This window comes from Scaptodrosophila lebanonensis, unplaced genomic scaffold (genome assembly GCF_003285725.1).
Source record: "Scaptodrosophila lebanonensis strain 11010-0011.00,11010-0021.00 unplaced genomic scaffold, SlebRS2 tig00000089-arrow-pilon, whole genome shotgun sequence".
In the NCBI taxonomy this organism is placed as follows: Eukaryota; Metazoa; Arthropoda; class Insecta; order Diptera; family Drosophilidae; genus Scaptodrosophila; species Scaptodrosophila lebanonensis.
In genome coordinates this window covers 1,842,524-1,853,848 of record NW_022060565.1, presented here as the reverse complement: position 1 = coordinate 1,853,848, position 11,325 = coordinate 1,842,524, and the positions used below count along the sequence as shown (strand labels likewise).

The window sequence follows — 11,325 nt, the reverse complement described above, 5'->3', positions numbered from 1 at the left end:
TTTGTGTTCTGGTTTTGGTTAGCAACCATTTGGATGTTATTGCAGGTATTTATTTGGAAAAAAACAGTTGTTCCTAAAGTTGAAAGGTTTTCAACGTACAAGTATTCGATGCCAAAATGCCGCAATGGAAATCGCCGATATGGATTAAATGGGTTGGTGTAGTTGGTTGCGTTCTACGGGGAAGACAAACTGCTGTGGAAACTGAAAAGAAAAGCAAGCACATACATATGTAGATAGTATGAAATATATATAGAAATATTTAATTGGTTACAAAACAGCTCATCAACTACGTATGTAGCCCTGCCCCCGCCGATTTTTGGTTTAAAAATATTCAAATTATTGAATTTACAATCATTTTGATTGTTAATTGCTTGATGCAAGAATACGTTTTCATTTCGGATTCAGGCTTTCCCCACTAATGAGTGCCTTATGGCATCAAATGTGCAACTCACGTAGTACTCTGGCTCTTTGGTTGATAATCTTAGGAAACATGCTGGTGATTCGGTTCTAATCGTTGCCCCTTTTAGCTGCTGGACGGATCATTTACACTGCTGGTTTGGCTGTGTGTGTCAGTCAGCAGCACTTAGTCGTTAAGTTATCCATCGCCATGTTGCGTCTGATCCTCCTCCGGATGTTCCACTATTTTGCTATCCGATTGTGACATGGACGACTATGCGAAGCACAGAATTGTTGAGCGTTGATTAATATTCGAGGAGAGAGTGAATATTCGAATTTTACCTTAGTTTTTCGATGTTTGCCATCCTTATCATTATCCTGCGGACTTTCCGACCCATCTGTGGTTTTTATGAACGATGAGTAGAATGATGAGAAACTGGAGCCATCCATGTCGTCGCTGTTCCCATTACTGTCTGTGTATTTCTAATAAATGGTAATCATGGTATTCAGTTACAGAAATACTAAAGCTACTAATGGGTCCTCCCTCTCTGTTACCTTCATATTGGAACTATGATTGGGAACATCGGATGTGTAGTCTCCCATTACGGAGGCAATGGAAGAGTCTGCCACTTCCTTTTTAGAGCTGTCCGAGGGTGCCACATTGGAACCGGGCTCTGCTTTGACAGACGTTGCCTGCGACGAGGGTCGTTGTAGTTGAGCCGGCGTTATGGAATGGAATGCGCCCTGAATTCTCGTAGTTGTAGGTGGCGCCACCATAGTCTGTTGTGCCTGCCGAAAGAAAGGGCAAATCGTAATGTCTTTCTATTGCATCTAAAACTTAGTTTAGATTTTTTCGAATCGAAACAGAACTACTCGTTTGTCTTGAAATTCCGCTAACTAACAGTTCAATCGATTTTAATAATCAGTGAAATCGAAACTTATTCTGGAGCTTAGGATATTTCCCAAAACCAGATTGATTAATCATTAGATGCTCTAAAAAAAAAAGAATAAGCCCATAACCAACAGGCCATATAATATAAAAAATCGCAGAGAGAATTATATAGTGGGTTTAAGGAGCGATTTGGAATTTTATTGCAATCCAAAAAGGTGGAAAATCTTTCCAAAAATAGGACAATAATCTGAGTCAATATATTTTGAAGTACCTATTATTGCTATTCCACCGTCAGTAAACACTATAGTAGTTTTCATTTTAGTTGTTCATAGAACCACCAACAATTAAATGTTGTCTGATGGAACAGTCTTTGAGGTGTTCTTTCTAAAGCGGGTGTGTTTCTCGTTTCTCGAGAGTTGTTGAGAAATCGCGATGGATTCTCTGTGATTTGCTTACCGAATGTATAATCTTATTGTAACTGGACTGCGAACTAGTGGGCTGATCCGGCAGCTGCATGGCGTTGGCCACGCTCGGGAACGGCATAGGCTGGTACATCATGGCTGTGGCCGCCGCTGCCGCCGGATGTGTGTAGAATAGGGATGGATGGGGATACATGACGCCAGCCATATACTGCAATGGCATGGCCTGCTGCGAGGTGCTGGGCATCTCTACAGTCTTCCTGGCCGTGGTATTGGATGTGCTTGCTGCTGCCGCCGGTATATAGTAGAAGGCGGAGAAGAGGCTGTGCTGTGGCGAGAAGCTGCTCTGCGCCATAGCTGTGTGTGTGGTGTGCGCCGGTGTCGTGATTCCCACTGAGAATGGTGACCAGAGATTTATGTTTTTGGTATACTGATGCTGACTAGTGGGTAGGGCGCCCGACTTGGCCGGCATATCTGTGGCGTTGGTCAGCTGCTGTTTGGGCTTGTTGGCCTCACCCTCCCATGAGTGTGAGCCGCCACGTTTGATGCCGTGACCAGGGCCACTATACTCGAGCATTTTATCGGTGACCGATTTCTTGTTCTTTTCGCCACTGCGTCCGCGAGACTCTCGATGCTTTTTCAACATACATTTTTCCATCTCGTCGTTGTGCTTGTTTAGCAAAGATTCGGTGAGTGTGACAGTTACGGGTGGTGCACTGGAACCCCCATTATTGGCACCATGCGCCCCCGAGGTGCCTGAGGTGCCGGTCCCGGCGTTGCTGGTGTTGGTCACACTACTCATGTGCCTATTACTGCCAGATGTGAAATTACCAGATGATCCGCTGCCGCCGCTGCCTTCGAAGCACTGCACCAGACTGAGGGTACTTCGCGCATCGGCACTACTCATGTATGAGGGTTCCATCTTTTGCGGATCGAGCTCAACGGGCGCGGTGACAGGCTTGCTGTTAAAAAAACGCAGCAGGTTCTCGTTATAGTTTAGCTGATTGTAGCTGGGTGGCGTCTCAGTGGAACTCTTACTGTCAGAGTAGTCGTGATGCGGCGAAATCTCCCCGAGCATTACGCTGTCACGTTCGGAGACCGTCAGCTCGTTCTCATGAGGCAGCTCCAGCTTGAGATCGGCACGCGACACCTCATCCATAAGCGTCTCCATGAAGGAGGCCAGCGCCTGGCAGCGGCGGGAAACTTCTTGTTTGACCGCATCGGATGGCCGCGACACACTTTCCGCAAATAATTTCACAATTTCCTCTTTGATGCGTGCGCTGCGACTCAGCGCCTCGTCCGAGATTTTGGTCTTTATATTGGGTGCTGCCTCGAATACGTTGCAATGTTTGGGTCCTGAAATTTAAGTCTTAGTTAATGCTATTTAACGTAGAAGGGAGAGAGATCCCCCAACTACTTACCCTGAAATACGCGGTGATGGCCAACGACAAACTCCAGCTTGCGTGACCACGGATTGACGAAGCTCGTCCATTCCGTCTCTAGCAATACGTAACATCCATTTTGTATAAGAAAACGGTACGGTTTGCTGCAAAAGAAGGCTCCAGCTGTTTGGCCTTTCTTCATGATCATTTCGTAGGTCTCCTTCATGACCAGCAGGTCTCCGTGATGGTAAAAATCCATAATGGAACGGCCAATCAAGTCCTGGGGCAAATACCCCAGCGCAGACACGGCTGCGCTATCCACGTGTGAAATAATGCCGGTGGCCGTGTGGCGTATGGCGAATTTTGGGCTCTTCTGCGATAATATCTCATCAGGAACTATAAGAAATATAGCTAGATTATGGTTAGGTTCATGGGTTTTCGCCGATCTCACTATTCACTCTAAAACCAATACCAAGCAGGCACCTTCTAGACAAATTCGTTCTAAGAATCAGTCTTATTAAATGCTGAATAGCTTCCATTTGTCGAGCATTGTAGATCATGAACAATTTGTTTACTTATTTGTGCTTATTATACCCTGTACCCGTAGGGTAAAAATGGTATATTAGGTTTTTGCAAAGCTTGTAACAGGCAGAAGGAAGCATCTCCAACTTCAACCATAAAGTATATGTATATATTCTCGATCTGCATGAGGAGACGAATCGATCCTGGATTTCGGAAACTGCTGAGCGCACTTACACCAAACTTGGTATGTGGACTCCCCTAGTCTATACGAGTTTCTTTAATTTGCTTTATTTCCGATCGGCACAACGAATTTTTTTAGTAATATTTTTCAGCCATAGACCTTTGTAGAAACATGTTTAAGCCATCAAAAATATACATTGTCTGCGAGTGTAATTTTTTTAAGTAAACGAAACGCTAAACCCTAAATTAAGGATTTACTAAATACTCTATCCTGCGTACGTGAAAAGGAGTTGTAGCGTATACGGCTATATTTTCCCACTGGTTGATGCCACTTACCTTTATAGCTGCTTTTAATGGGAGTGGCACAGATTACTAGCAGCATATTAGTGCTATTTGATACCATATAGTTATCCGGTCTTGCCTCCTCTGGTGCCTCGCGAAACGTCAAGCCCAGCCGGAACGGTTCATAGTTTACAGCTCGGCCGATGACGCCAAAGCCCCCGGACTTGAGACCCCGATAGCGTCGCAGCATCACACAGAAGGTGCTACGCGCATCCTTGGGCATGCTTCCGCGTGACTCAGCAATTGGTATGCCTGTCGTTATTTGGCTGGCAAAGGTGGCCCGGTCCTTCACATGCACAAAGTCAATAAATGATCGTCCCAGCCACATGTCGCGCGGATAGCCGAGCACATCGGTAATACTGGGCGTTGTGTAGAGAACTATCCCGTCATGCATTGAGATGACGCAACAAAAACTGTCTTCCTTAACGCGCTCCTGTTGTCGAGCCCCCGACTCGAGCTTGCCCGGCGCCGATTCGCATGTCTTCTCGGACTTACCACCTTGTGATGCCGAAAGCGCCAATGGGGAGGGTGTGGGAAACTGGAGGGTCTGCTCCGATTTGTTTTGTTCAATATTCTCAGCCTCCAGCTGTGCATCGCTCTGAGTCTCCTGTGGAGGCTCGCACATTTGCTGAGCCGTCTCGGTCTGTAGCAACAGGCCGTCGCTGGTGCTTGGCTGTTCTTCGGCATTTTCTAGAGCTCCCGTTGTCGTCTGTACCACACATTTGACCTTCTTCTTTTTCCGTGACTTGTCCTTGTTGCGTTTAATGATCATGTCGCTGCTGCTGGCCTGTGTCGATGGTTTGCCGCCATAGCCGCTGCTGCCTGAGGAGTGGCTGCCGCTTAGTCGGGATTTTGAGCTGCCACTGTGAGGCGTAGAGGGAAAACCAATGATTGGTGGTCAACTGCTTGATTTCGAAATCAATGAAGGACTCACCTGCGTTGTGATTGACTGTTACTGCAACTATTGGAGTAGGCTGAGTCAGACACTTTGGTATTGTGTGTGGACTCTGTGGATTCACCCTCCATTTTGTGGTTTTAAAAAGTATTCTTGAATTATTCAACAATTCGTTCAATTGGTCAAAAGTGCCTATAAAGGGAAGGATCTCTTAATTCTCTGTTATGAGCACGAATAGCTTAAGCAGCTGCTCAATAATACAATGAAAGTTTCCCTTTCTTAAATATTAACTAGTTGGATTGTGTGTACTTTTTAAATATTTTTACATTTAAAAATTAAAATATGAGATGTATAGTGTTTTAGTAGGAATCTTTAACTGGTGCATAGAGTTAAAACGTAAATAATATTTAGAGGCAGATTTCTTTAAATGTTTTCTTTTTGTTATTCCTTTCATTCCGATGTAGGAGGAATTCGATATTTACTTGGAATATATTAAAAAAATCAAGCAATCTAGTAATCCATTAGTCTTGTGGTCATATATTTATCTACCTATATACAAGTAATTAAACAAAGTATCTTTTTCTTCCCTATTTACGAATTGACTTGTCCTTTCATTTGCACACCGTTACGGCTTGTTTAGCTAAATGATCAATCATACGCGGCGTATACGTAATGCCATCACGTTTTTTGTTTTGTTTTGTTTTGACATAAAAACAAATGGGCGTGTACTTCATTTTTGCTCGTCAGCACAAGAAATTGTGTCTGTCGTATAACCAATTAACAGGCACGTGTTTTCTCCTAATCTGCAAAAAGTGGAGGAGCACTTATGTAAGATAATGCGCTCTAACCTACAGCACATGGTAATTATTTAATTAATTAATTAAACACTACAATTGTATGCACCCACATACACACATACGTCAACGATAAATAAGCAAGGAACCATCTTGTTTGTATCTGGACAACTCTGAATAATTCCAATGTCTTTAAAATTGGCGCCAAATAGGGGCAACCTAATTCTACTAAAAGTCTCAAACGCCAGCATATACGCAGTAATACTCAAAGGTTTTCCAACAATGAGATACATTTTTTGTAAATATATATTGAAACACTTTTTATGGTTCCTAAAGTTGTACCTTTCTTATACCCTGTACCCTGTACGGTGTAGGATAACTGGTTTTTGTGACAAATAAAAGGACGCGTGGTTGGCCCCACAAAGTATGAAGTATATAGGCGTTCGGCCGACCGTCTGTCTGTATGAACACAAATATATCTCAAAGTATAGGAGGAAGAGCCAATAAACTTGGTTTGGTTCTTCTAAGTGAGAAGTTTTGGTCATAATTGTTTTTCTAGATATATGTATAAAGAAAAGATGTTAAGCTATTTTATCTGCTTTTTGACTTCATGATTCATTTAAGTCCGCGATAGCATCATTTTTGTTAAAGCTCATGTAATTCCTAAAATTTCAATATCGAGAGCAATGGCAAGCAGGAACCGGCCGGATAGGACGATAGTTGTCAAAACTTTAACCAAATCTGATTACTACATCACACACCTACCATGAGAACAATAAGACATTATTTCCTCGTGGGGTCATGGACCCCGGACTGTACAAGTATATCTTATTGTGTCAACACTATATAATTTTTCAGTAATTGCCATATCTGGCTGAGGATTTGATCATGCATGATTTTTATAAAAACCATTCTTGAATTGTTTCTTTTCAGACGGTTTCGACATACAAGTATTATTTGTATCCGTCAAAAAGAAGCCTCGGTGCACAGTTTCAATGCAATAGTTTCTAGGCCGGTGATTGAAATAGACGGACAGACGAACAGATGTACATCGCGATTCTACTTTCTTATGGGTGTGTGAAAAATGCACATCCATATCTATGTATATACCCGTACACTTTTAAGTGAAGGCTGCACAAGGTTTTGTTTCTATACCCAATGCCCATACAATTTGTTGTCTAATAACGAAGAAGTGCCTCAATCCACAGCCAAGATATGTTCTAGTGCTGTACGAGCGCACATATTTTTGCACAGTGTAGCAATGCACATTGCGCAACGATCGTTTTTTATTTTTATTAATAAAGTGTTGCTGATTTTAGTTCAACTTTTTTTATTTGCCCGTCTTTTACATTCCTTAATGATTAGATGTAGATGAAAACAAAAATGCAATTGTGTAATCAGAATATCGGCGATTTAATTCAAATGAATCAAATTTAAAAAATGTCAGCAGTGCTTAAAGTTAAGTAACTGACGCTATATACGTAATACATTTATATCAATCAATATGTCTCAATCGTGTGCTCGCAAAACTCAGTAACTTCAACGTTTGACTGCGTTTTTTCGTTACCTTGGACTGTAATTCCCAAGTTCTATTTCCAAGGGCGTTTTAAATTGTATTGAATGGATTTCAAGAATAAAAACATGAATCTTGTAATATATATTAATTCATATGTTTTAAGCATCTGCTCTCAAAACTCAGAAACTTCAACGATTGACTTGGCGTTTCTTCGTTAACTTGGACTGCAATTCCAGAGTTCGTTTTCCAAGGGTGTTTTAAATTATATAAAATGGCATTTAAAGGATTAAAAAAAATATCTTGTGGCGTAAATTAAGCCCATGTCCATTTCAAATCAAGTCTATATGGGATAAAAACAATTTCAAATCAGCATTATTCGAAATTCAAAACAAACCTAAAAAATGTTTTTTGGTCTTGGTGTAGGAATTTTCGAGCTGGCAGCACTTTTGTCACTGTTTGGTATCGATTTATACCTAGTTTGCATAAACTTCTATCTTTTTTCATACAATACATGGTACATACACACATGTGCACGTAAAATTGCACGGACGGTGCTAAGTTTTAAAGTTTATTTTGATAAATTAGTTGAAGTAGTAAAGTTTGCTTTCGAACACTGGCATTTATATTAAGTCTTAATTTTAGACCTCTCCCTCAATGAGATTCTGGCTACGATAATTTATAGTATGACATAGTAGTTCGATCCGTAAGGTAAGGTTTGCCAAATGCAGGGGAATAGGAAAAGATTGTCAAAAATTTAGATGGTTTGCACAGAACTAGCGAAATCGATAGAACAGTATTTCGTTCGTCATGCTGATTATTTATTTACCTATAACATGACTATATGATGTTTTGGGCGCTACAGAACTAAGACCAAACGGAACATAATTTTTGCAAGAGTTCAATAACTGCCCGATCAGCTATCCGAAAATATGAGTATTAATTTGAGTCCACGTCACTTTTTATTGAAGGTTATATGCTGTTATTAAATACAAAAACAAAAAATACAGCGAAAATTGCTTTATAGTTTCAACATACAAATAATTGTTGATTTGGCAGTTACTTAAAAAGTGAAAAAAAAAGGGTGTGACCCTTGCTCGGTTTACGTCAATTATTAACCTGCCGTTTCTGCTTACATTTCGGAAGAGACCAGCTATATGAAGTCGTCTATAATCTGCTCCAAACATTAGAGACCATCACATTTTCCATGATAAAGAAAATTTGAAAGAATTTAAGAAAGTCTTGCGATAGAAAATACATACATATTAAAAAACTGCTGAGTTGATAATGATAGTTGACTTGAAATTGAAAAATTTTAGAATGTAAAAATCACTGTACTTGTTGATTTTTTTTAAATATTGTAATGGATTTATGATTGAAATCGAAGTCGGTTTCGATTATCGACTTTGTCTCTTGGGACGATTGTCTCAATTTATTTATTGGAGATTTATTTTGCTGATCAGTGAGAAGCAAGTGCTGTATATAAGTGATCAAATTTCAATCTGACATATGTAGTTTTGTAGAACATATGGATGGTAAAAATGTTTCTTTTATTTATTCAACTGGTATATGGAAATATTTTAAGGTGATTCCAAATTATTTAAAAACTGAAACCCAAGCAATCATTTCACAAAACTATTCACACCACTACGGCCCACATATGATTATTTACTTACATACACATCTACATACATACATATGTATGTGATGGCTACTGATCGTTTCATATGGTATGCAAATGAGTTCCTCCTACCTATATGGATTTTTTGAGAATTAATTAATTTGGTATGCATGGGGCGTATGCATAATGTTTTGTAGTTCCTTTGTTTTCCAATAACTGGGCCTGCCTCAAGAATTTTTTAATATTTTTGTAAACATTTAATGCCCTCTCTTTATTTCTTCCTCTCACGCACACTTATTTATTCACACAAGTATGTACTTATGTATGTGTGCCAGTATACATGTATTTATGGCCATGTCTGTGAATCTTTATTGTTGTTGTATTTTGCAACGTGCTGCACATTGAGTTCGCCCCTTAGTCGGCTTTTTTAAGCTTGTTGCGCTCTCTCGCTTGCGCTCGCGCTGCGCTCTCGCTCTCTCTCGCCCTCTCTCCTGCCCACTCCACTGGACATGCACACAAACACACATGTTGACAAATGTACATACATATGTTAGGAATATGCAGCTAACAAGTCGCGTTATGAAAAATGTTTATGTAAGTTCCACTTTTGTTGTTTTCCTTGTTTTTTATTTTTTTATTTACGATCTGAAAATTGTAAAAAGCACTCATGGTCTGATAATAAAGGCGGTTCACTCTCTAGCCAGTTGTTGTTTTGGTTGTTGTTTTACACATTACGAAAAACGTGACATTTGCTCTTCAACGCTCACAGACACACTTGATACTTGATCTAGTCACAGGTTGTTGCATGAATATACATGTGTATGTATATTCAAATATGTATGTGTAAGTATGTATGTATTATATACACATTTATGTAGATGTATAAATTAAATAATTAAGAAATTAAGCATATTGTGTATATATTATAATTACTTCACTTCTTGTCTGCACGCTACACTTAATGGGCACTTGAAAAAAATTTAATAAATATTTGTATTTAATTGAATGTTTGTTCAAGCAATATTTGTATGCCCGCCTTGCCGTTCGTTCTACGAGTAATACACTTTGTTGCGTTCTGAAGATAGAGAGATTCAGTCTCACATTAATTTTGGAAATTCACTTGAGTTCGCTTTATCTCGACCTACTTGTTGAAAATTCGCACGAATACTGAAAAGCGAAAAGCGCATTGCGACGCGACAGCGTGCCAAGCTCGGCACACATACACTGACACACATGCGCTCAGAAAACAATCACACACATACACAATTTATATATATATAAATACGAAACGTGCATTTTGTTCTTGGGACGCAGCTGGCGTTGCCGTTGTCGATGTGGCTTCAATTCTATTCATACTTATAGGTATTGGTACCGTATTGTGTATCGTGCTCTTTTGGCATAGTTTTTTTTCATCGGTGACGACTCGCCAGCGGTAGCTTTAACCCCTGAATGGGTGCATGTAAATCAGCTAAGGGCTATGCAAACAATGGCGATTAATTTGCGAGACTATCTTCAGAAGGCCGCCTCAGATCAGTGCCGAAAATTAGTGAGCACGATCCGAGGGACGGATCGAAAAAAGTGTATTAGAACGTCCCCTTTCAATCTTCAAGATCCTGGCGCTTTTTAACTATTCCTTTGAATGAACAAATTTGAACTTTTGTAATAAAGACGTTTTTGTTGTTCCAATACTAGTTCGTAAATTTGTAAGCTGGCATTAAATCCCCTGCTATATCGCGTTTTTTAGACTATTGATTTGAATTTTGATTAAAAAAAAAAAAAAACGTTTGTTCAGGACAAATAATAAATTTTATAATAAGTAGAACGTTATCGAAGAGAAGACATTTCAAATTTTCCATAAACTATACCGTATTCCATATGAAATGGAATTTCGCAAAGTATACCTTGGATCGAATAGGAGAGCCGCTGCTTGAAATGGAATTTTATTGATTAGTACCCGTAGGGGTCTCAGGAAGTATAGAGCTACAATAATTTACTTTGGTATCCAGGTTCTTCTATAAGTCGGTTTGAGAATCAAAGAATTCGCGAATTGTTTGCATTCCCACTCCAAATTGCCAAAACAAAATCATTGATGTCAATGCGATTTTTTTTTAGTATTTCACTTTCACTTTCTTTCTTTCAACAATTTAAGCAATTGAGTTGTTTATGTTTTAAAATTATATAAACAAATTATATAAATTATATAAATTATAGCCCCTGTTTGATAATATGCTAATGTTTAAATATAGCGAGAAAAAGGTGCTTGTTCGGAATGGATTTGGATCTGAAAATCCAAAATCTCATTTTGGATTTGAAGAGAGTTTCCACTTTCATTTATACGGGTCTTTTGAAAACCCAAGGAACCCAAGTGG

The 11,325-nt window shown here is 39.6% G+C and overlaps 1 protein-coding gene across 1 annotated transcript; it reads right to left on the bottom strand.

Annotated features, from left to right (window-relative positions):
• Positions 1-13: 13 nt before the first annotated feature.
• LOC115626794 (period circadian protein) lies at positions 14-10,045 on the bottom strand. Its single transcript, XM_030522260.1, has 9 exons — positions 9,890-10,045; positions 5,068-5,220; positions 4,128-4,996; positions 3,129-3,485; positions 1,745-3,063; positions 952-1,185; positions 739-879; positions 453-670; positions 14-201 (listed from the first exon to the last, which is right to left on the bottom strand). Exons 2-8 carry the CDS (start codon positions 5,157-5,159, stop codon positions 596-598), a joined length of 3,087 nt encoding a protein of 1,028 aa, XP_030378120.1. The 5' UTR covers positions 5,160-5,220; positions 9,890-10,045; the 3' UTR covers positions 14-201; positions 453-595.
• Positions 10,046-11,325: the final 1,280 nt, after the last annotated feature.